This window comes from Scomber japonicus, chromosome 6 (assembly GCF_027409825.1).
Source record: "Scomber japonicus isolate fScoJap1 chromosome 6, fScoJap1.pri, whole genome shotgun sequence".
In the NCBI taxonomy this organism is placed as follows: Eukaryota; Metazoa; Chordata; class Actinopteri; order Scombriformes; family Scombridae; genus Scomber; species Scomber japonicus.
Genome location: NC_070583.1, coordinates 25,444,556 through 25,470,396, shown reverse-complemented (window position 1 = coordinate 25,470,396; position 25,841 = coordinate 25,444,556). Strand labels below are relative to the sequence as shown.

At 40.5% G+C, this 25,841-nt stretch overlaps 2 protein-coding genes across 2 annotated transcripts in view; one reads left to right on the top strand and one right to left on the bottom strand.

Annotated features, from left to right (window-relative positions):
- LOC128360157 (rho guanine nucleotide exchange factor 26-like) overlaps positions 1-12,205 on the top strand; it is a 25,968-nt gene extending 13,763 nt beyond the window's left edge. The window contains exons 12-15 of the mRNA XM_053320523.1: positions 2,580-2,789; positions 9,172-9,242; positions 9,461-9,565; positions 9,732-12,205. Of these exons, the coding sequence (XP_053176498.1) occupies positions 2,580-2,789; positions 9,172-9,242; positions 9,461-9,565; positions 9,732-9,874 (529 nt within the window). The 3' untranslated portion in view covers positions 9,875-12,205. The remainder of the gene's footprint in view (positions 1-2,579; positions 2,790-9,171; positions 9,243-9,460; positions 9,566-9,731) is intronic.
- The window catches only part of dhx36 (DEAH (Asp-Glu-Ala-His) box polypeptide 36), a 26,650-nt gene continuing 12,109 nt past the window's right edge, over positions 11,301-25,841 (bottom strand). The window contains exons 9-26 of the mRNA XM_053320522.1: positions 25,121-25,287; positions 24,886-24,967; positions 24,622-24,762; positions 22,932-23,037; positions 20,268-20,355; positions 19,986-20,041; positions 19,799-19,863; positions 19,036-19,179; positions 18,501-18,618; positions 17,409-17,507; positions 16,635-16,808; positions 16,408-16,494; positions 16,234-16,317; positions 16,005-16,104; positions 15,802-15,892; positions 14,207-14,327; positions 12,590-12,742; positions 11,301-12,491 (exon numbers count right to left, since the gene is read on the bottom strand). Of these exons, the coding sequence (XP_053176497.1) occupies positions 12,258-12,491; positions 12,590-12,742; positions 14,207-14,327; positions 15,802-15,892; positions 16,005-16,104; positions 16,234-16,317; positions 16,408-16,494; positions 16,635-16,808; positions 17,409-17,507; positions 18,501-18,618; positions 19,036-19,179; positions 19,799-19,863; positions 19,986-20,041; positions 20,268-20,355; positions 22,932-23,037; positions 24,622-24,762; positions 24,886-24,967; positions 25,121-25,287 (2,110 nt within the window). The 3' untranslated portion in view covers positions 11,301-12,257. The remainder of the gene's footprint in view (positions 12,492-12,589; positions 12,743-14,206; positions 14,328-15,801; positions 15,893-16,004; positions 16,105-16,233; positions 16,318-16,407; positions 16,495-16,634; positions 16,809-17,408; positions 17,508-18,500; positions 18,619-19,035; positions 19,180-19,798; positions 19,864-19,985; positions 20,042-20,267; positions 20,356-22,931; positions 23,038-24,621; positions 24,763-24,885; positions 24,968-25,120; positions 25,288-25,841) is intronic.

The following is a 25,841-nucleotide window of genomic DNA, read 5'->3' as shown; positions in this document are numbered from 1 at the left end:
CCCCCCCCCCCCACACACACATAGAACATGACAATCATATAATCCAACACTGTATAGCCTACTCAACCACCCACTTATGCAAGAACTCACCCCACAAACATGCAGATTCCCCACCCATCCCATCTCATTCCTCAGTGTCATATAAATGGCATTCCAGGCATTTTACCTGTAATGCTGTCAGGAGAAAAATTCAGCAAGCATTCCTGTGGTACAAATAGACTTTTTAAAACTTTAATCCCATGTACGCTTTAGTCGGGAGCTGTGATAAATCTATACTTTAGTAAAGCTGATGGTAAATAAGTTAAAGGAGTAGTTGGACATTTGGGGAGATGTGCTTATTTGCTGAGAATTAGATGTGATGATCAATACCGTACTTGTGTGTTCAATACACATCTGGAGTCAGCAGTTGGATAGCTTGTAGCTTAGCATGAAGACTGAAAACAGGGTGAAATGACTAGCTTGACTCCTTCCCAAGGTAAATGTCTCTACCGGCACCTCTAGCCTCTAGGTCACCTCTAGGTTACTGAGCCTGTTTAGCTGTTTGCACCTGTTTTTAGTCTTTATGCTATGTTAAGCTAAACAGCTGCTGGCTCCATCTTCATATATGATGCAGAGAGCAGTCTGTTACAGTTGAATGCAGCTCAAGCACGTACCATTTCTTTTTCTTGGATTTTCTGTTTCAGTCTATTCTTTCTTTCCCCTCAACTCCCTCAGCCTTTTCTGATTTGTCTGTCCCTGTAGTTCCTTTCTCCTCTTTCTAGAAGTCTAATTGGTTGTGAGCAATGGGATTTAACTTGATTGATTGGTGGACAGTAGGTGGCTGATGGGTAACAGTTGAACCTTGTTGAGAACTTCTCAACCGTGACTGGGTTCTTCAACCAGTCATGGCCCCAAGAGTCTATGTGTGTGTATGTGTGTGTGTGTGAGAGACATTAAGGCATAGACACTTACACTGTTTACTCTTGTTTGTGTAAGTTCTACCTTTGTCCCTGCCCGTGTTTGTGTGTTTATAGTATGAATGGATACTCAAATGGACAAGGAGTGATTTCCTGTCCGGTAGCTTCTCAGCTTGGCTGCCGTTTCATTTTCAGGCTGATAAAACACATATGGGCTGGACTTAAGCTTCTGTTCTTCGGAACATTATGAAAACACACACACACATTCCTTTTCTCCTAGTTTATGCTGCTGCATTAAAGGTCCCATGTTTCGCAATTGGCTCCAGATGTTTTAACTAACTGTGTGTACTGTTAGGCATGGATAGGGTCACGCTCAGGTAAAGGTACTCATGGGAAAAGTAGGCATGTACTAAAGAAACCAGGTGGCAGCATGTGATTTAGCATAAGGCTATGTAGACAGCTTAATGTTTTTGACTTTTGACTGGATGAGAATCTGAGACTTAAAGCAACATCTGATTTATTAATTCAGGTGAATTTGACACATGATCTTTCACCTCTCAAGGGTTTTATTGCTGAGGGACCAAGAAGCTAGAGCTCTCCTGAAAAGAGTGACTTTAAATTTATAAGTGAGTGGATGGATGGAGGGTGTAGTGTGTGCAGAATAACAAGCATATGTATTTCAAATTTAGTGTCCAAACAAACATTTGAGGATTTGTTCTAATTTAATTAGCAATAGGAAAAGAAAATCCTGAGACACATGACCAATAATGAATGTTACCACGACAGATATTAGTTTCTTTAAACATCTCAAACAGAATATAAACATTTGGATTGAATATAATGCTGTATAAACAACAACATAGTATATTTTTATTAGCCCCAGTTGGTGACTGGTGTGCCTTGTCCATGACAGGGCAGTAAAAGGAATGCAGACTGTAGCTGGGTCAGCAGGATGCATTTCACCAGTTGTTGATTGGGGCTTTCTACAGACTATAACCATTACAACCACAAATAAACCATATTTCTAGTGTTTTTTTAAAAATGTTTGGAAAAGGTATCAGAATTTTGATCCATAATTACTATGAATGACAACCTGACAAATTATTTGGACCAGATCTAAAGAATATTTATATTTTCTAGTGAAATTGCATCTTTTCCATCTGTGTTGGCTGGTGGGACACAGTTCAAGGAGCAGTGTTTTTTTTTCTTCATTTGACTGTCAAATTCATATTTCTTCTGAAGTAAGAGTATGAGTGTTTGTTTAGTGATAACATTAGTGATAACATTCAGTCTGTATCTTACAGCATACAGTAACCCTTATGTAGCTGTACAACTGTGTGTGTGTGTGTGTGTGTGTGTGTGTGTGTGTGTGTGTGTGTGTGTGTGTGTGTATTGTAAAAGGTTATATCCTCTCAATATGTATCTGGATGCTCTTATAGTTATGGTCACCTTAATAATGGCTGTTGCATTATGTGACAATAATTGTCTTTTTTTCTTGCCTAATAAAGCCACAACATAGATACTCTTCTCATAGATCAAGGCCTCCATCACCAAATATGCCTGCCACAATGAATCTGACTTGATTTGAATTGGGTGAAGACCTTTAATGGTGAGCACTGGATGCCATCTGAAACACATGAAGTGAAATATAATTAAATCTTTATCTCTCTCTGTGTCCCTCAGTGAGGAGAGTTATTCTGTGATAGACTACGCCCTCAGGGACCAAATCTGGGTGGGTTCCCCCCAGCCTGAGGATCTCAACCTGTCACCAGTCAGAAGTACTGCCAGCATGCTGAGCTCACGGCAGGCTGGCGCCAACCATCTCTTCCGGCTCCGTTTCCGTAGCAACCACTCTGGTGAAAAGGTGCCTATGATCCTGGGGACAGAGTTACTGTGAGTACTTTATTCTGTAACCTTTTGTCCCTCTTAAAGGCACTTTTTGTATTTCACTTACATTATTGTTACAGATTTACGAGATCGGCTGTGAAGTAACAAGTTAATCTTTTTGTCCTCTTACACAACCTTGCATCTTTATACATACACATTTATTGTCGAGGCCACTCATAACACACAATGTTTCCAGTCCAGCAATGTCTTTTCTAGTCTAATAGAAGACAGCAGAGTGAGTCTAAATCTTATTTATTTCTATGTCTGATCGCTTTCCTGTGTAAGAGATAGCTCAGGTGTTCCCTGAAACCGATTCCTACTCCCTTATCTTCCCTTTATGCACTCCAATATGCTTTTAAACATGAAGTAAGAAAATCCCTTTATCCTGCTTTCCTCAGCTCTTATTTCTTTGTCTCATTACAGGTCACAGGGATATTTTGTTACATTTATTTTCAAAGAATGGCTTTAGCCTCACTGCTTGTTGTTAATGTCACCTAGGAAATGGAGTTTACTAGTCCATTATACAGTCATTGTGTCTGCAGTCGTACTGTAATGTGGACCGGCTGTTCTTGAGGTAATTGTTTTTGTTGATCGAGCGTCTTCCAAACCAGTCATCTATTCTGGAGAAAGCAACTTCCTTTTTTTTGTTTGTAGCTGAAATATACGGCATATGCAGATTACTCACACATCTGACCTAGAAATAGATTTAGCTAGTCTGAAGTTTCTTGATCCTGATTCATGCCTTTTGCTGTGTTGGTAAAGCTCAAAGCAAACCCTCAATCCTATTTTTCATTGTACGGCAAATGAAAAGCAGTGTTGTTTACATAGATTATATAACCCACAGAAACAAAGAGGATCTGTCATATATTGGACTACATAGAGGGTTTATTTGTTCTAGTTAGCATTTGTAAGTGAACGTGTGCACACATACAAACACACAAATGTGTACACACTGTTTTCACTGTAATTATTTGCTGTGGTTGAAGGCTTTGTCGTGGAGTGTTTTTCATATGCAGAGCCTGTTCCTCCTCATTCCTCTGGTATTTTAGAACCTCTCTTTGCATTCTCATTACATAGGCGTCACTGTATAAAACACTACATATAAACGGCTCTTTAGTCCTTTCTGTCTGTTTTTCCACCCTTCTTCTAGGATAAGCCCAACGACTCTTAAGTGTATGTAATTTAGCCACAAATCATGAGGGGTGCAAGGATTTAATCCAGAAGAGTTTCAGCTTTGATTTTACTTCAAAGGCTATCAGAGCTTTACAATGAAAATTATTAAAGGTAATAGAGCGGACTCAGTCAATGATAATTAAAACTTAGGCGTTAACGTTAGGTACAAGTTCAAAGAATAATAGTTATTTTCAAAGCAGAACAAAGTAAGTCACACAACAGGTGAACAGGAACAGAAACCTGTCAAAGTGACACGTAGCTTTAGAAGCCTTTTAATGACCAGAAACATTGTACTATCTACTTCAAATCTACACCAAGAGCTTTGCATATCACCTACCTTTCCTGCCTGTATGATCCATTTGTAGCCCCTAATGAAAGGTTTCATGTAATAATAGTTTTCTTGTTGAAGGGTAGCTTGAACCACTGAAATTGGTTATTAGCTTTTAACAAAGTGACTGAGGTAATAGTGTTAAGTGTGACTGCACTGGCCCTGTGTAAGAGGCATTCAGAGTGACTTGGCTTCAAAGTGCTGCCCGCTGAGCCTTTAGATAGTGCCCATGTATACATGAGGGGGAACTCTTCTAACTGCCCCCTCTGTCTAGTGTGTTGTTCTGGAAAGCCCCCAGACTCCCTCTTTTGCTTGCTTGGGTTTGGGGCCCTCGGCTGAGATGTAATGATGTGTATGTGTGTATAGCACTCACTGTAGTACTGAAAGAGCTGAGGAGAGGACACCCTGGCAACGGTCCATTGTTACAGTGGTTGCTAGGCATTTTTTCAGCAGTTGCCTAGCAGCGGTCCATTGTTAAGCAGGTTGTTTCCCATGACTATCCCTCCCCCACGCCTGTTACTTCATTCTCCCAGACCCTTCTTCATAATCCCGTGTCTCATCTTTTAGACAGCAGCCAGTGTCTGCTCTTTGTTTTCAATGACCAGAGAATAACTTCCTCTTCCTCTGTCCATTCATCCCAATTTAGCGATCTAAACCAACATGACACGTGGAATTGGTGATACATTAGCCAGCCTAGTTTAGCACTCTATCAAAGTTCGGTGAAGTAGAATGGACAAATAAGGAGTATTGAGGCTTTCTCAGAAATGCTCAAAGGGTGGAAAGTGAAATTGATTAAGCTGCTGATTATTTTTGATTACTTGTTAAAATGTGATGTAAAATGCCAGAGCTACCAGAGGTTTCTACAGATTACTTCATTTGATAGAACAGTCTATCGATAGTTTTCATTATCCATTTTTTTCTATTTAGAAAAAAACAAAACAAACAGAAAATGATGAAAAACACCCATCAGTTTTCCAGCGATATATCTCATGTTTACATTTACGAAACTGGGATCAGCGAATGTTTGACGTTTGACTTTTTTGTTTGAGAAATCACTTGAGGAACTAATCAATTAACTAACCAATCATTTCATCATAGTAGAGAGATAAGTAGATGAATAGTAACTAAAAACATTTACTAGAATTACCATGTGTTTTGTAACATTGTGTATTATTAGTTAGAATTTCATGAAACTAGATGATGTGTTACACACTTAATATGAACATACTCATACAGTGTGGGAATGGACTCAGGATAGGCTAGATTTCTTTTTGCTGTCAAATCTCAGAGGGCAAAGATGCATGCCAACTTGATGAATTATTTCTCTGTAAATAAGTGTGGGAGCAGCATGTGTTGCAGTATATTGTCCACTGCACCGTTGAATTTAAGTGCAGGGTTAAGTCAGGGTATAACGTGAAATTCCACACATTCTGGCTGAAGGCGGGTCTGTGTTTTTCTGTGGAAATGAAACTGTAGAAATGGGAATTTTCTTGTGGTGTTGCGGCTTTCAGTTCCGTTTTGGTTCTATACCTGCCGACCCTTTAAGTTGATGGCTTACCTGTGCCTCTAAGCCACTGTGTTGAGCTCTGAGAAATAAACAGCTATACTGATCTTTGACCACAGCAGTGACATGATAAGTCAGGAATCCAAGCAGGCACAAGAATGTCTGTGTGACTGGTGTGTCTCTGCAATCATATGTGATTCTCTTTTTTTTTCAGTTTCTGTCTTCTTACTTTTCTGTGTATCCTTTTGTTCGGTGTGGGTATGCCAGCGATTCTTCCCCATGACCCTGATGTTGTGTCCTGTCCGGCGAGTCAGTGAATAGTGCTTCTCTATTAGTGGAACAGAGTGGCTACAGAAGTCTGTAGCAAAACAGTTCTGTTAGTCAGATATGCAGCTATAACACAAAGCAGCACTGGTTATGTAACCGGCACAAACGGAGGAGGGAGCCTGTACTTCTGTTGCACACTTTGGCATTGCGTTATGATATTTTTCCACTCTGTCTGCTTTCGTTTATGTGATTGTTTTTGATTCTCTCACTAGTTCTGCTTTCATTTATATGATAACGAGAAGCTTGCTGATGGGAATTGTTCCCTCAGTCTGTCTGGGAGTTTCCCTGGATGGAGTAAGAATTGTACCCGAATACTGCTCTGACCTGTGGTTAAGTGGAAACAAGGGAGGGATTCAGTTGAGGGTAAACAAATTGATAGGAGGGAACAGACGGTTAGAAGGGAAGAGAGAGATGAAACTGAAAGGAGATGAAAAACAGTGGTCTGGTGGTGATTTTAAGTTGGCAGAGGACAGAAGGTTAGAAAAAGTCTGTCATCACTCTTTATCTGTGTGTGTGTGTGTGTGTGTGAAAGAAGTTTTACAGTACAGCAAGGCCTCTCTTCTTTTCAGAGATGAAACAAGAACCTCTGACAACAGATTTATGATGCTTAAATTTCACTTGCTCTTTGGGATGAATGGTTAAAGGCAGAAAGAGCTTTACTATCATGAATGGACTGATCCTGTGCAGGCTTGTAGCCCTCTTCAGGGGAAAAGGGGAGAACACCTGCCATTTGTGAATATGCAGTACTCACATGCCTGCCTGTAAACACACATACACACACACACACTCAAGGTTTGAAGGCAGCTTTTTTTTTTACCTGGTCCTCTTTTGGTATGTGCCTTACATTCCACAGATAACCATTAAGTGCCTCTCAAACACATGCGCTTGTCTGTGTGAGCTCAATAAATGGAATGGCTGTGCATTCATAGATTCAATAAAATATTTCAGCTGTTTTAGCATGAGAAGACAAGCTGTCATGATGGTGTGTTCTGCATTTGCGCATGTGTGTCCAGCTGTTAAGAGCAGGGACTATCAGCTGCCTTTCCCACAGAGCAGCTCCGATGATAGCAAAAATAAGACATGCAGCAGAGATAGATAACCAGTCAAAGTTCATTATTTCTCCTACATTTGTGTAGTATGTATTCACTTTATTATAATCATCTTGTGTAAGTTAATTCTCATAGATGTCCAGTCTCTTAGTGACCACACTTTCAGCCTGTGAGGTGGGTAGAAAGCTCAGCAGTGTTACAGCTACAATGATTTATCAGTTTATTGTCTTCTTGCCAACTATTAAATATCCTTAAATTGCAAACTGTTGCTTGGGCCAAAAGTAGACATTCACCTTAGGCTTTGTGATCAGTGATTGACATTTAATAGACCAAGCAGCTAATCAATCAATTGAGGAAATAAACAGATTAAACTATGCTGAAAATAATTGTTAGTTGCAGCCTTAGCCACAGTGCCAAGTGATAGAATATGACTCCCTGAGAGAATTGAGGATAAAAGATAAAAGAAAATATGGGTAAAATAGGTTTGTGTTTTAATAGACAATGATGGCATGTAACCAAGTTCTTCACTCTAGTAATATTTTCCCTTGAGTGTTCCCATTTTATACTCCATTGTATTTATATATAAATATTGTACTCTCCTACATTTTACACCATAGGTTTAGTTACTAGCTTCTTCTCAAATGTTTTAAATGTGCCAGATGTAAGCCTGGAGGAGATCATGCGTGTCTGTCCGTAGCTAATCTCACACACTACATGACCCATCAGCCTAACATTTTTTGTGCACATTTATGAATATGTGCTCAAGGACTTCTCATGGTTGCAGTGATCTATTATGCAACGCCATTCCTTATAAGCCTTGAGTGAAGCATATACATGCAAACATACTAAACTGAAACTATGACTATGGTAACCATTTTACGAGGTTACTGAAAAAATTGCTCATGACAAGTGAGTGATTACTTCATTCCTGAACTATGACCCCAGGACATTGTTTTAATGGTACTTGGTGTTGAACACATCAAAAGGGACCAAAGAGAGGCTATGGTCTATAAAAGTGATCATTTAACTCCAAAGGTCATCCTATACCAGTGATAATATTCCCCTAAGGGTACAAATTGATGGCCTTCTTAGTTAATGGTTTCTTTTATAGTGATGCTTTTATTTGTTTATGGTGATATGATTTCAAAACATTGGCTGTTCATGGATGACCCAGTATTTTACAGCTTTTGTGTCCTATAAACGATTAAAACAAAGTCTACAATGGGAACATGATAATGAGGCGTGAGTCATGGGACTTACCCGTTTGAGGTCCATGTGAGACCCCTGTGAAGAGCATTCACACAAATGCCCCTCTCTGTCTGTGAGCATCTTTGCATTTTGTACCCATCTGCATGATGCACACCACCGGTACTGAGTCACTGAGGGTACTGATTCACTGAGGGCCTCAATAACCCCCTATGGTTCATTTCCTGGACGCCCTTTATCTCACCCTCTCTCTAGCCCTTTCTAAATCCTTACCTCTCTTCAGCCCTAGCTGAGAACAGGTGAAATGAGATATAGAGTTTCGTGGAATCCGACCTGTTTGACTCCACCCACTGTTTTTTTCCCCCATGAAATGCACACAAGAGTGAAAGAAAGCAAAAGCATGTCTGTCCCCCTCCTGAGAATCAGCCTTTGTCCTTGTTCTCCTCAGTTCCTTCCTACTGAAAACACACCTCTGTTCTCTTACTGACAGGGGACAGAAAGAGTTTGGAGGGAGGACAAAACTTGCTGTGCTACTAAATTATCCATTTGCATGCAAGTCCCTTATTTCTTGGTCTAGTTTGATATCTCTCTCTTCTGTGGCTGTGTATGTTCATAAAAACTGCTCTGACAAAGCATTTTCTACACCTGTAGCACAAACATTAAATAATTACGCTCCTGCAAATGATTTATAAAGGCGAGCAACTCCCACAGCTTGTCCAGTTGAGACTTATGATTGTGTTTTAGAACTGCTTCAGTGGCAGAAAAGTTTACTAAATCATTTGTGTTTTTGTGTGTTTTTAGGAATGAGCGTGCTCGATGGATCAGTGCTCTGGGCCAAAATGACAACAATAAGAGGAATCAGGACAGAACCAGTAAGTTTTGTACCAAAGCATTCAAACACACACTGCACAAACAAGGCTACCCGACCTCTCATTTAAGCCTATGGCACCACCTTGTGGTTGTTGGGTAAAACTTTTTTTTTTTGGCGCATATTTATTTCACAAAGACTTTCTTCTTAATTCAGATGTAATAAAACAGGACCAGTGCAACTTATATGAAGTGATTTATGGATTTTTGTCTGTCATTTTAGATACCATGCAGGTGGAAGTGATCAGAACTTACACAGCCAAGCAGCCAGATGAGTTGTCCCTCCAGATGGCTGATGTGGTGTTAGTCTCACAAACTGTAGAGGATGGTATGTTAACTCTAGGAGCCTCTCTTGCCTTTATCGCTCAATCTCGTTCTAGTTCTCTCTACAGCTTCACTTTTCCATCTTTTTCTTTCAACCAGACCATAGAGACCATAATAGTAACACAGCACATGCCTGAGTTTTTATGCATCAATACAATTTCTCCTCTTAGGCTGGTATGAAGGAGAGCGACTGCGTGACGGAGAGAGGGGATGGTTCCTCGCGGAGTGTGCTGAACCAATCACATGCCAGGCCACTATTGAGCGCAACATGCAGAGGATGGACCGCCTGCAGGGGCTGGAGACTAATGTGTGAGCCGGATGAGCTGGGCTACTTAAACCACGGAGGGGTTTTCTCAGCTGTTAGTGACTCCTTGACACACCAGTGACCTGCCTTTTTGAAGCATTGAGCCCAGACAAATGAGTTCAGTAACAGTATCAGTGACCTGCCTTCAGGGACTGAGTTGGCCAGTATGGAAGCTACATTGGTGCTGGATTCACTCTTTTCAGCGGGATACAGATGGAGCCATAATTCAGACTTCTGCTTGATGTCCACTAAATAGCAGGCATGCTGTTTGAAAGCAACGACTGTGGTCAGAACAATCACAGTGAGAGGAACAGAGAGATTTCCTTAATTACTGATTGGCTCCTGTGTGGGAGGGATGCCTCAACAGTGGGATCTGTCACATTAATTCCCCAGTTGGATAGAAAACCTTCACACGCACTGCCAAAGTCACCGCTTGCAAGACCCTGCTACATAATGACTGATGTGAAATTTGTAAATTTTGTAATTTTCAAACAGTGTAAGTGATGTGCAATGTAATAAACAAAGCTACAGGAGGTAATGACAGCACCCAGCTCTGTTAATGAGGCACAGGTTATATAATTAGGAGCTTTGGCAGTGTAACTACAGTGTAACTGTAAGCATGTTGATTGTAAAAGTAATAATAAGGCAACATGGCGGGATTGGCAGCTTCTTTACAGTGTGTAGGTTACAGTAGGAACTTGTTGGCAAGTGAAACTATTACTATGATATTTCCTGGAAAATAAGATATGGTGTTTGTTTAGCTGCAAAAGAAAAAAAGTGCCATTTGTCTGAAGCCTGAGGCACTTTGTGTAAATAGAAGAAGTCATAATTAATTGGATAATATTTACAGTCATCTGGGAGTTATAACTTCATATGTCATCCCTAGGTTAAGCAGAGGGGCCAAGTATCTGTTTTCTCCCCCGCTGTTTGTCACCAGTTAATGTCACTGTCATGAATCAGACTCTACATTTGTGTCACAGATGCCATTATTCTCTCCATCCACTCAATGATTTGGACAGCCTGAAATATCACACACCCTTGATGCCAGCCAGAGGTGTATATATAAATACCCCACCTTGGGATTTATGTATGTGATGTTACAGAGGCTGAAATTAATTTGTGTGAGCTGATGGTGAGACCAGGAGAGACAAGTGGGCCTGCTCGACCCTGCTTTTAATGTGATTGTCCAGTATGAGTCATCTTTTTAGTGTTTCCTAGCTAAAGGAAATGAATGGCTTGGTCAGTGTGGAGATAACACCATCTATCAAGCCCACTGCTCTGGCCCAAATGACGACCACGTATGATTGAGCTACACAGAGCGAGGTATGACGACAGTGAGCAGAGCACCCTGCAGGATGGACATGTCTGTTCAGACTCTCAATAAACAAGGCTTTGCATTTGCACTCAGGGAAAATTAGCTATGTGATACCACATATATTAGCATGAAGTGATCTTTATTTCAATTGTTTCCTCTTGTAACTATTGTAAATCACCTGTGTACATGTAAATATGTAAAACAGTCACAGAGCACACAGAATTGTGACATGTATGTTTTCCTTAATACAGATTTATATGCAGAAACTTGCTTATTCAACCATATATATATTTTAATCAGACACTTTTAATAAAAGCTTAACTGCTTTGAGTCTATCATGTGTTCTGAATGATTAATGTAACATCTCTTTTCCCTGAGGACCACAGCCAGACCAAGGAACATGACTACTTTTATTCCTTAAATAACATGTAATCAGCTTTGGGCTCTTCAGACATTTGCTACAGATTAATCAGAATTATGTGTAAATCTTGTGACCAGACGTACTTTTTCAGAGATATTTACGGAGATAACGGCTGTTAAGTCAGGATAGTACAGAACTGTGCTGCTTGAGGTTGATAGCTATGCAGGTCTTCATTCCAACTAAATATTACCCAGGTGGTTCTAGTGATTGCTCTCTCAAAGCACAGAATAAATGGTGCTCTTTCATCACAGAATAGATGATGGTCTTCAATCATAACAGCAGTGATATTTCAAGGTAACGATTATCACTCTGTTTTTGAATTCTTACATTTAAGCCAAACCAGAAATTAAAAGTAAGAAACTAAACAAGAAACACAACAGCTAATGAGTGTTATACAACATGGATTGGTCCTTGCAAAAATGACCAAATAGGCAAATAAAAAGAATAATTATATAGGCATAATTCAAGTGCATAACATCTTCCAGTCCTCTTTCACCCTGTGTTTGTCCTTCAGGGGCATCCAGGGAGCACTAAATTTTCAAAGAAGAAGCTGGTTGTCATAAATATCCCAACTAACCTCCTGTGTCCTCCTCCAAGGATGCAGTCAGTCATTTCACAGGCTTTTCTTTCAAAGCCAGCCAAAAACCTGCCCATTTCTAATCATCGTCATCATCATCATCGTCATTGAAGTAAACGTGTTGTCCTCTCGGGGCAGGCTCCCACGTTCTGCCATAGCCTTTAGTGCTGCCTGCAGGCTTCTCCTGGGTAGTGATGAGGTCTATGATGGCTGTGATGACAGCACAGTCTTTGGACTGACGGTTTTGCCAGTCCACGGGAGAAGGGTTACGTATTTTCTCCTCCAGCAGAGAATCCATCTCTCTCTTTAGACTCTGGAAAATAAAATAAGTTAACAGCATATATGATCCAATATGATCAAATAGAATTAAACTTGAATGAGCTTTGTTGATATGAGTGCATCCTCGTTTACCTTCACAAGGTGAGCGATGCGTGCTGGCGATCTGAAGACGATCCACTGGTCCACTGCGATGGTCTCCTGGCCCTCGTCTTTCTGGATGGTGATGTCACCTCCAAAGAACAGCAGGGAGAACGGGGACACCTCAGTGCAATCGTACAGGAAGATCTGAGGACACACACAGAAAGATGTCGCTAACACACATCGAGGGGAATAATACAACAAACACGCTAACACACTCAGCGACAGGGAGCGGCATCATTATGACACACCGTGCCTGATAGCTATGCTGTAGTGGGGCTGAAAGTGTCCTATTAGTGATGAGAAGCTGTGTGAGTTTGAAATGTGTTTTAGTGCCTCCAGTGTTGGGAGAAATGTCATCTTGCCCTGTCTGCAAATCTCACTAATGTCACTGACTCTTCTCCACTAATGTTCCTCCCTGTGCTCAACTGTCAGCCACTTACATAGAGTAGTTTGACAATTGATACCCACAATTAAAAAAAAAAGAAAAACAAATAGGAAAGCGAGTCCCTATTTTTACACCAATTACTGAAAACTCAATCATTCAAAAACACTACAGACAGGAAAGAGCAGTAATAATTGATGTAATGCGCTGATTTGTATGTAAAAGACTACATCAGCAGTAGACTCAGGTCAAGGAAAACCCATTTAGTCTTTGAAAGTAACAGACGGAAGTGTTGAAATTTACCGTCAGAGCGAGATAGAGAAAGGTAGAGGCAGTGGGTAGGAGGCATGGTGAAAGAAAGAAACAAGGAGAGAGCAGGGACAACTTCTTCTGTCCCATGAATGTGTAATGTAATGGACTACAAGGGGCAAGTGCGTCAGAGGAGATAAAGTTTAACGTCATGCCTCTCTTTCTCTTTCTCCTTTTTTTCCCGCTTTCCATAGCCCTGGTCGTCTGCTTCTGTCTCTCTCAGTAAACAAATGACCTTGACAATCTTGCACTCGGAATACCTTACTTTTGTAATGAACACAAACGCGTAGCATTGAGCACAAAACTGCTTTCACAGTGCGAGAAAGTAAAAAAAGCATTTAATGGTGGCAGTAATGATGTCGCAATCCAGCAAAACACTTTTCTTCATAAAGACAAAGGCAGCAAAGTGAGAGACAAAAGGCGCAGGCAGCAATCAGAGAGGACATGAAAGGTGTTTTTCTGCAGAATGGTAACATTCACAAAGAGAGAGAGCACAGGAAGAACAAAGACAGATGGATGGAAGGGAGGGAGGGGAAACTGGGAGTGTGAAGAGCGGCGAAAAAAAAGGAAAAAGATAGGAAGAGAGAGAGGGCGGCAGTCAGGGAGCTGCATTGACCGCTTTGCCCCCCCCCCCCTTCTTATATTGTGTCTAGAAGCTTTGAAGCAAAAGAGCCTTTGAGATAGAGTTGAAAGGCAGCGTTTTAATCAAATATTCATTCAGTGTAAAGCTGGTGTGGAACCACTGCCAACCTTTAACCACTGGTCCTTCTCCACTCACATGCACCCTTCAGAGGGACAAAGCAACATGCACTCAAGTGTAAAAACACACAACATTCATACAGCAGAGTTAAAGGCTTAAAAAGGCATAAAAGTGAATGGTGCTTGTGTTGTATTGTATTTCCCTCCAGATTACTCACACTGCTCGTTCTCATCTTTAGGTGATAGATCAGCCATGTATAGTTGAACTCGGTCTCTTCATAATTGACAGATTTCGGGTGGATACACACCTTTCCATCAGCCTGGGTGTACACCTTAACCCTGAGAAAGATAAGATGTTAGAGAGTACGTGTGTCTGTGTGTCAAGTTGTGAGAGAATAAAATTCACGTTCCTGACATTTTAATATAAAAACAAACAGTTTTATTCCCATCATCATCTGACACAAGAACACACGGGGAAACTTTATGACAGCTGAAGCTGGAAAAAAGTGACGTTTTGTCAGCAGAAACAGAAAAAGACAACTGAACTTTTTCCCTCTTCTCGATGATGACCTGAAATATGATACAGTATCATAAAATGTGCTTTAGAAACTGTGGAAACTAGAACTACAACAATTAACTAATCTATCCATCTATTTGATAGATGGACAGAAAATGTATCTGCAACAATTTTGATAATCAATTAATTGTTAATGTGATTTATCAAGAATAATGTCAACTTTCAACTGATGGCCGGAAAAAACTAATTAAGCCTTAGGTTCAAAGAAACATGCACAGCATTTTACACTCTAACATTTTATGGACTAATTTATGAACTGATTAAAAAAAACAACCTGTAGATTAATAAATAATCAAAATAATATACCATAGTTGAGAATATTATCTAAAGTGGCAGTTATTGAAGCATGTTTCAAACGAGACACTATTGTATTGTGCAATTTCTATCGGTTTGTATGTTGCCACCCAAAATGTGAGCAAATGAATCATCACCAGAATAAATTTTGTCAAAATAAATCTCTATAAAAAGAACCTATCAGGTGCTTTTGGCTTCACCCAAAGCTATTAAAATGATGCACAAAGAATGGCTTATGCCACTTTGGCATGAAGGCTATCAAAGCAAAATTGTGATGCTGTTAGCAAATCATCTCTCACATGAAAGTAACACTGTGCCAAACTCCTGTGTGTGAGCCAGACAACACCAACTGCTTGACTGCAGGGAACAAGCTAGTTGTACCAGACAGCTGTCTGATTCAACAGCAAAACAAACAAAAGCTGCTTCATCGAACAACAAATTCATTAAATACTGCAAAGAAAACGTAAAACTGGCTCCGCCGCGTCACAACTGCTGAGAATTACTTAAGCAGAGGAAATGACCCTGGCAATGTCACTGTGCAGCTAGGTCTGAAGCTGTCATGGAGACAGACAAATAAAAGTGACAGTGAGTGTGTGCGTGTGTGTCTGTCTCCCTGTTGCATGCGTCTGTCTTTTGCACACAGGTCTCAGCCGCTGCCTATGACAGCTGCCTGAGGGCACTTTTATAATGACTGCATTGATCTTCAGCTGCAAAAGTGTCTGTTTTTGACAATTTTCCTAACACAGTCTCTCTGCACACCTTCAAGTAATTATCACAGGACCCTTACACAACTCTTACCAGAGATGATGAGATATTGTAGTGTGAAGGCCATTTTTCTGTCTAAAGATCAATAAGAATGATTGGGCACTACTTTATCTTGTGGTCTTCAATCCTTTCCTATGTGTCATTGATCATCTCTCTCTTTGAATTGTTGAGACTCACCCGGGCCTCTTTTTGCTGTGAGATGGTCTGATCATGGCCACCTTTGGGTACAGTCCAGCAACAATCACTGCTTTAATTAATTTTTCATTGTCTGAGGAAAGAAGTTACAGAAAAAAAAACTCATCATACTTTAGCACAGTTCCATAGCCTGACTTTTTCTTGTCACATAATTGAACTGCACTTAAACAACTCATCTCAGTTACCCGAGTTGACGTTAGATTTGGGGTCCTTGGGGTTCTTGCTGCTCACGAAACCTGCATTCATTAGATGTTCAGCAAATTGACCCTTCATATTGTGCAGCATCTGGAAGATAAAAGCTAAATTACTTAGACACAAATTAAACTCCAACTGTAATAATGGACAACCCAGGGTTTTATTTTCAAAGCCGTCAGCGTACAGCTCAGCATGACATTTGCAATAAGCCTGACTCACCTGGAGTGTATTGGCAGACAGGAAGTTGTCCCAGCAGTACTCCCTCTCATACCTGGAACCACGCTGTTTCACTTCCTCCCAACCCTAACGAATCAGTGGGTGATAAATGAGGACAAGATCAATTCATTCCACAGACAGAGATGACAGCAAATTGACAGATTTGAGCTATTTTACCTGGAAGGCATTGACAATAGTGAGGTGGTCACTCTTGGAGTTTCTAGACAGTGTTTTTCTCCTCATGTCTGCCATCTTCTCTTTACCCTGAAAGAGGTGCAGAGACATAAAAGAAAATGTCTTTAAAAATCAACATTGCAACAAAAAAAGTCAGAAGGAACAATAGAGTGCAGCAATGTGATGAATTGTGTTTTGAGTTTTGAAAATCTGTGACTTCACTGTCCTACCAGGGGTATGAAGAAAGGGTCTTTGAAGCTGAGTGAAGCTGCAATGGTGAGTACGGGGTCAAGGCAGCCCAACAGAGCTCCGAACAGGATGAGTTTTCCAATGTGAGGCTCCACAGGCAGACGAGCCAGGTGGAACCCCAGAGCTGTGAGATTCTCTGAACGGTCCAAGGCGTTCTAACATACAATGTCACAAAACAGATAAAGTGTTTTAATCATATCAACAAGAGAGGGAATCAATGTCCACTGCTTCATTAAGAGCAAAGAAAAGTTAAAAAGCCTTTATCAACATAGCAATAGACTGTAAAAGGCGAGGTTTATGAGAAAGACTTTTGTATTGGTCTTCCTTTTTATCATTTTAAAGCTTTCACAGGAGCCACTATATTACTATCACATTCAGATTACTATCAGATTCAAGCAGTGCTTCCTCCATTGATTTTTACTGTGTTTTTAACCATATCATAAAAACACTCATGCTTTATCTCCCTAAACCTTGTAATAACTACTGTTTTCTCTGCTGGTCCTCGTCCCCCCCCCCGCCCCCCCCCCCCCAACCTCTCTCCTCTTGAAGGTGAGTTACAAAATAGCATCCTCTGAGCTAGTACATTTGGATAATTCTTCCTGACAGGAGACCTCGAGTTCACTTGCTCAGGTCGAAGGATAGTCTCTTTAACCACGAATACAATCGTTTCCCATCTGGCACTTGTAAGAACAATTCATTATCATTATTGATTTGTGTCCTCGACTATTTTTAAATGGTTTTCATTGCATTCTTACCAGGTCTACCAGGTTCTTGATGGCTAGATTGACAGCCTTTTCTGTAGGAGGGTCCAGAGTTTTTTCCAAGAATCGAGCTATAAACCCGAGCTTCAATATCTAAACAGAAAATATCACATTACATCACACTGATCATTGATAATCAGCAATTTTGCATGATTTGTCTGGGGGGGCTATCAGAGCTATCAGGACACTTTGCTCTCACACACATACACATGCAGTCACGCGCTTGCTTGCACACTCAAGATTCCTCATTCCTCATTTGTGGGCGTCAAGGAGCCACTATCAATATGCCGGAGAGTTGGGATGTCTGACTTTGTAGTAAAAACACACCCAAAAAACAGATTTTGCACGGGCACTGCACTAGTTCATTCTCCTATTAAAAATAAAGAGATTTTTAAACAAACTGAACAACTACCTGTGGCAAACTAAAGAGTAAGAAATCAACTACATTTCTATGTCTGACTAATAGTGTTGAAGTGTTTGTGCATTAGAGTTTGCTCTGGGTTAGCATGTTGTCAGTGTTGCTCGCACTTTAGGGACAGATTAATGCATTAGTCCGCCTCTCACCCACTAGCTTCAAAAACCACGTTACACACATACTCAAATACATCCATCTGAAGCTAGTGGAAGACACACACTCAAACGCATATACTATAAAGTCACTGGTGAGAACAATCATTGCAAACACTAGATCTGAGTGAACTTTGGCTTAATGTTCCATTAGCATGCGTTGAAATGTGTGTGAGTGGAGTATGACGATTTAAAAAGAGCAAGCTAAAAGAGTAGGGGGGAAATAGTGAGCAATCAAAGAAGAAAACGACTATCCATGTAATAGACACAGAGACACAGAAGGGAGGCAATTTAGAGCACGGGGGCATGAGTCAGCCCAGGATTTTCATCCCTACTTCTCATTAGGCAGGAAAAACTGTAATTCAACGAAAGACCAAAAAGGGCATCAGTGTCCTCATTTGCCCCCACACTCACAAAACTCATTCATAGCAATCTTGTCCTCGACTCAACCTCTCCACCCAACACCAGTTTGTCTCCTCTCTATCAGATGGTCTAACTCTTTCTCTCCATATACACAACCTTGATCTGCAAACAGAGCTCCTCCAGTGGTGTCCTCATGATTTCAGGTAATTGATAGGCATCCAGCAGGCTGGCCCTGAGACCATTGTATAGATGATAGCACTTCCCTGGACATACTCTATATAAATGAAGAGAAGAAAAGAATGAGGGGGGAAAAAAAGGTTATGTGTGATGACAGTCCTGTGAAAAGGGCTTAATTTAAAATCAATAGGATGAAACTGCACTCAGGAAAGCAGCTGCTGCTAATTGGGCCTTGCTCCACTTTGATGACACGGCTAGCTAAAAGAACAGACGTCCCGAGTCACAGACTGGAAATAACCTGAGAGAGACTACACTTTGCCTTCATCTGTGTTTACACATGGGAAGGCAGGAAGGAGTGAGCTGATGGGGAAGACTGATGGATAGCTGAGAATACAAAAGGAAGTGAAAATAATCTTCACATATCACATTCCCTTAAGCATGCCAATATACAGCATGTCCTCATAATAAAAATATCCACAAATACCCCTGTGTGTAAACAAACACAAATACACACCTGCCAGCGCGTCCTTTCCTCTGTTTGGCATTGGCCAGGCTAACCCACTCGGCTGCCATAGTGCTGATGTTGTTGTTTGTGTCAAAGTTGGTTTCCTTAATCTTCCCTCCATCAATCACATAAACAACATCATCTATGGTGATGCTGTGAGGCAGAGTTTAGAGAGAGGGAGGGGGAGAGAGAGAGAGAGAGGGGGGGGGGGGTTAAGACCAAAATCAGAGAGAAAGACACTTCAAAGAAGTCTGTTGAGAATGCTAACTCAAAACTCACGCACACAATCATTCAAAAGTAAAAATAAATTCAGTTTTAGGTAGTTTACAGTCTATATTTAGTCGAGTGACGTAAGGAGAGTGCAGACAGCTTTTTAATTTGCTCAGTTGTGTGTGTGTGTGTGTGTGTGTGTGTGTGTCTGTGTAAGGTCTGTGAAAACATGAACAAATTGCCTGTCACAGAGTCAGTATGCTCTCCATCCAAGCCAATATGACAGTATTCATAATCAATTCATGACATGTATGCTAATTAGTCCCAAATCCACTGCTTCCATTAATGACTGAGATCTACTGCATCACACAAAACACACATACACACACCTGAAAGTAAAGCATCATCACTTTTTTTCTCTTTTCCCTCAACTGACAAGAAACACAGAGACAGAACAGCCAAAAATAAACGATCAAAGAGAGTACATACACACACACATACACAAAACACACAAACACACAGACACACACACACACACACACATACATACATACACACACACCTGGTCTCAGCTATATTTGTAGCAATCACTATCTTTCTTACTCCAGGAGGAGGCCTTTTGAACACCTGGAAAGAGGGAGAGAGATGAGATTGGACGTTTCTGATATTGAGAAGGGAATAAAGCAGGACATTTGTCAAACACACAAAAAAGGCACAAAAAGAGACGAAGAGTGGCAGTAAATGCTGACCTGTGTCTGATTAACAGTCGGCATGAGGGAATGCAAAGGGATGATAACGAACCGGTCTGAAACAGGACAGGGCACAGAAGATAAACTCAAACAAAGCACCATTTGCAAACATAAGATACATCTTCAAGTGTGTACAGCTGCATGATGGTCTATACTTATCACCAAGATTTGATAGTGGATGATGAGGATTCTTATTTGGAAACAAATCTTGGTACAGTGTATACAGTGGGGAGAACAAGTATTTGATACACTGCCTATTTTGTAGGTTTTCTGTGTGTATACCTGATCTGAACATCTGTTGAGCCATTAGTAGGTCATTGAGACTGCTGATGTTGTCCCAGCCGGGCAGAAAGACCAAGATAGCTCCTTCCTGTCAGAGAAAGAACATGACACAACACTTAGAAGCTGTTAGACATTAAAAAAAAAAAACACAGCTTCAGCAGAAAAAACAAGAGCAAGAAATACACAGCCAATGGGAACAAACAATCATTAGCTGGAGGAGCATCAGCAACAACTGAACCAAGAGAACAAGGTTCCCGTGTCCTCGGAGGAGCTGAGGCGAGGCAGATGAAGATGACTTGCCCTGAGCCCCCAATCTCCACATTCAGTCATACAATAGGGCCCTGACATCCCCTGGCAACATCTTCATCACAACATGTTCCCGTTACAGAATGGGCCCTGCTTCACATCACCACAGGGATGCAATTAATTCTCTCGGTCAGCAAAAAAAAAAAAAAGAAAACCAATTAGTCACCTGGAAAATATATAAACATATAAACACAAGCTGAGAAAACATCAGCAGGATTACAGATCATTCTGGCCAATAATAGCTAGAGGTATCAGAGTATGAGCTGATCTCTGCACATTTAGTCGTCTAACAATGCTCTCCCTACGTACATCTACAGCAGCGTCCCTAATCATTTTGTTACAGACAAATAGGAACAGGATACAGACAAATGTAAAATGATCAGGTGAAGATTCAGATAACAGACATAGGTTAATATTCAAAGAAACTGTTTTCACCATGTCAACTAAACTGGATACATTTATGTTTATGAAATTTACAGATGTGCAAATAAAGACAAATGCCATCCACAGTACCAGATGTACAAAGCAGATGTTCATATTATTAACTACTTAAAAAAAAGCAGGACATCTAGAAAGCTGCAAAAATTATGACTTATTATTTTTACACAAATATAAAGGCTACATACCTCACATTTGGTAATGAAAGCATAACTATCTGATCAAAATTTAAACTTCAATACCTGGAACTGAGATTTTGGATCAGCAAAGAAGAAGTTGGAACAGTGGATCTCTATCTCTACCTAATTTGTCATGTCAATAAAATTTGAACAATCATTGATGTCAACTAAAGACAATAATTTAAGAAATTGTGATCTCTGGAAACCAGGCTTTAGGTCTGCTGATCTTTTGGTAATGCTATTTCACCAAACTAAAGTACTAAATTGAAACAAAAAAATGTTCTCAGGATAATATTAAGCTGGTTTAAAATAACCTTCTCTTTAAAAAGGAATCATTTCTGGAGAGGAATGAAGGCGAGATGAAGAACAGACATAAAAAGGTAGCTTCTGAGCCCTGAGCACCCTTTCCTTTTAAATAAGGCTAATTACTATTATCAGAGCTCAACCACTGACACCCACATGGGACTGCATGTGTGTGTGTTAATGTCTGTGCATGTGTGTGTGCAAGTGAAAGTGCGGAGAGAGAGATGCAGGCACTGTGACTAGTTATAAGACACACAGTACAGAGAGAGGCTCTAATTAATTCCAATGAAAAATCAAGTAGCAGTACAGTAAGCCATGTAGTGTTGGCTTACTATTTAGCGCACACACATAGCCAACCACACACACAGAGATGCACCCAGCAGGTGTTCATTAATGCCTGCATGTCATCACCCTAGGTGTCTAATCATAGACCCCTGCAACATAATTAACCAATCACCACAGTCAAAAGCCTGGCAGACAGCCCGCATCCTCGGCTCAGAATGCAGTCACGGAAAATCGGCCTGTTCTCTCTCGGCCATTTGACAATGCCACGGCAAATCAGCTGGTCTTCTGGCTCAGGGTTGCCGTGACTGATAGAGATACTGCTTCATATGGGAAGGGATAATTATTCTGTCTCTCTGCATTAGTCACTCCTCATTCTGGCCCTTTCTATCTCTCTCTTCAGTTCCTCTCTCTCTCTCTCTTCAGTTCCTCTCTCTCTTATATGTTTTTCACAAACACAGCCACAAGCCAAACCAATACAAATAAGTCAAGTTCCACTTCTTGCTGGAAAATAAAGGAAATGTGAGTGTGTCATTTCCTCACAGGTTGTCCTCACCCTCAATATACTCATCCTCTCAAGACAAAAACACAATCATTGTGGATTTATTCTTGACAACAGGCTACAATGAACGTGATATTCTGTTCTATTGTGCAGCTCTGTCCTTGCACACGTTGGCCCTGGCCTATAGTGACTCACTGGACTTCGTTGACAGACTCCACAGTAATGAAATCTTCAACTGAGCACTGATTTCACAAGAACTGGAAAGAAAAAAAAGGGACTGGAACGCGTATCAGGAGATCATCTGTTCGAATACTCATTAGCACAGCTCTGCAGCCAGGAACTGTGTTATTTCCTCTGATCTAATGTAGCTCTGTGATAAGCAGCTAGCTCTCCTGTTCCATCTGCTCTACCTCGGAATGCGCTGTACTTCTCTCCTTTTTCTCCATCTGTGTCAACTACTCATATTTATTTGATTTGATCACCACTATGTCTGTCTGTTTTAGATCAAAATGTCTGGCTTTTTTCAAGTTCAGAAATCATAGGCTACCTGGAAGCTCCATTTTCATCTCAGAAAAACATACTTAATTAAAAAACAAACTTAGACACTAGGTCATTGCCACTTTCAGACAACCAGACCTAAGTGGGGAACCTCACCTCCTCATTAAGCACAATATGGCGGATCAGTGCCATGACCAGCTCCAGGTTAATCTTGTCATCACTGTCCAATATCTCCAGTGCCTCAATGGTTCTGTCAGAGTATCTGTAAAACATGGGAAATAATAAACATGGGTTACACTACAACATAGTAGTACAACTGTCCCCTTGTCATCCTAGCTGTCACACACCTGGATTATGAAAGTAAGAGGTTTATTTCAGACAGAGGGTTTTATCATGAAAATCTACTCAATATTTAAATATACTTAATTATGCTTCTTTAGTTTAAATGTATTACCTTTATTTCCCTTTTCTAAAGCTCAATGATGAACAGCTGTAAATCATTTTATTACAGCCAAAAAAGGAATAATTATTTTCCCTTGGCATCACCTTTAGTGTGTGATTGACAGGCCGTTAATAAGATTATTAAACTTGACAGAATAGTGTCTTCAGTCAGTGTCAGTGTAGGAATTATGGTATCTGCATTTTTCACAATCAAAATTCCTATTCTTATTACAAATCATTAATACACTGCAGACATTTCAGCCAGGACTCAAGACAAAACAAACAGCTGTTATTCTAGTGAATCATTTTGGTGCATATGACGCACAAGTTGGTACCATTTTTCAGGTATTGATATTCCGTCAGTACGAATATATTTTTGATTTGGTTACATGCTGTGCTAAATGTATTCAGTTGAAATCCTTAAAACTTCATCTCCTTCAAAAAGTTGATAGTTTACGGCTTTACGATTCCTGTTACCATCACTGCTGTTTTTTAAATATGGGCCAAATGGGTTTATTGTTGTGTGAATGGTCTATGCTATTTCTCAAGTTAGTACAGTGTATGCCTTGCATGGTACATGAAATACTGTATATAGAAAGGCATTAAAAAGATGATAAACAACAATATAGAAAATAAATTTGACAGCTTCATATGGATAAAAGGTTCCAAGTAGGGATGTACTTTATTGGCTGGCTAATGGCATAAGCATAATTGTGTATTTCTTTATACAAAAGTAAGATTAGCAATAGAATAAATCAGCAACCGGCAAAATGAGCAAAAACAATGTTGAATTATGGAAACTGTTGAGGTTAAGTTGATCTTGTTGCTTACATGCAGCAGTATGTAGGACTGACACTGTTAAAGCACAGTTGGGAGTTTCTAGTTTGCTAGTAAAGTAGTTTAAGTCACAGCCATAAAATACTAAATGGGCTCTAACCTCCCATTTGCCACTGAAATCTGAATTTCACTTGGGCATCAAGGAGTCACTCTACCTACATACAGCGTAGGAAGGCAGTGTGGGCACATACAGTGTGGGAAGTGATCTATAGCTCTGCCAAGAGCTCTTCCCATCAACCGTTGTAGTGCTTTCATTTAACAAGATCGTGGTGTTGTGTACTCAGGTAGTGTTGCGGTTGAATACATCTACAGAGCAGTAATAATGGCAAAGAAGAGAGGGACTACACTTCAAATATCTGCACTAAATGAAGAAAAGCACTACTGAAAAGAGGTTGACATTTCAAGATGAGCTGGTCTCCTTAAAGATGCTGAAAATGGCAGTGTTGTTCTTTTCTTTTTATGTGGTTGTCAAGCAGCCAGAATGTCCTAATTCACACCTAAACAACATATTTATCAACCTGACAGCTACTTTGCCAATTTAACTACCCTGCTGTTCTCTCCAACTCACCTGCCCTGAAGTGTGCGTGCATAACAAGGCCAGCTCTCCTTGTATTCAGCCTCTTTCTCCTCTTTCTCAGGTCTGGAGTTGCGTCCCTGCCAAAAGCCTCTTTTCCAGGAGGGGCGACGGTCCTGATTCTGGGGACAAAACCTGGCAGAAAGGAAAAAACTGGCTTATATAATACCCCATGGTGATAGTGGTTCCATCTGAATTAGTGTGTTCACATGTCTGGAAGTGACTACTTGTGTGCATTTGGGAGCAGTGCTGTTCTACCTGGTCATCTCCAACACATCCTCGAGCAGGAACTCTTCCACCGGAAAAGCCAAGCCTGGGATGTGGATCATTGGACACTTATCTAAAAAGGATTTTGACACAACAGAAGGGAATAAGAAAAAAAAAACAATTACAACAAATCCAACAGTAATTATTTGGTTTTCTTACAATACATAATATGCAACATAACATCTTTGCAAAGAAAATTTTAGTTTGTCATTTCAAAGGTGTATACCAAAATATTTAGAGAACTTCTCAGCGTTGAGCGTGGCACTCATGAGGATGATCTTGAGGTCATCTCGGAGGCTGAGCAGCTCTTTCACAATGACAAGCAAAACATCAGATTGCAGGCTTCTCTCATGGATCTCATCTAAAACCAAGTGGCTGACACTGGATAGCAATCTGATGGGGAGACAGAACATAAGGCAAAGTTACTAAGACAGAATATACATACAGAGAGTACAGTAAACAATGTAATGTCTTGTCTGGGATAAAACTGGCACAAGAGATGTTGTTGTGTGTTTGCATATTTTGTATTTAACATTAAATTCTCTGCTTTTCTGAGCAGCACTATTCTGTAATAATAAATGAGTAGCTGGGTTTCAGGGCTGAAAAGGTTAATGCATTATTTAGGTGATGGCTGGAGACAATATAGTCACACAGAAACTGACAAGCATAAATATATTGTAGCTGCAGTCCATACAGACTGTCATCTTGTAAGCCAGCTGCTGTGTAAACATGACTTAATGCCAAAAAGTTGCAACATTTTGTCAGGCTACTGTAGTCCTAAAATGACTCCGCAGTCATGCCAATTCTGGATGAACATGAAGCCAGACAGCAAGAAAAGCTGGCACCCTCACTTAAGTCTCTGTGGCTTTTCTGAAGACATTCAGAATGCAAGGATGAGCATGCAGGGATGAGTCAACAGAAGCTGTGTGTGTGTGTGTGTGTGTGTG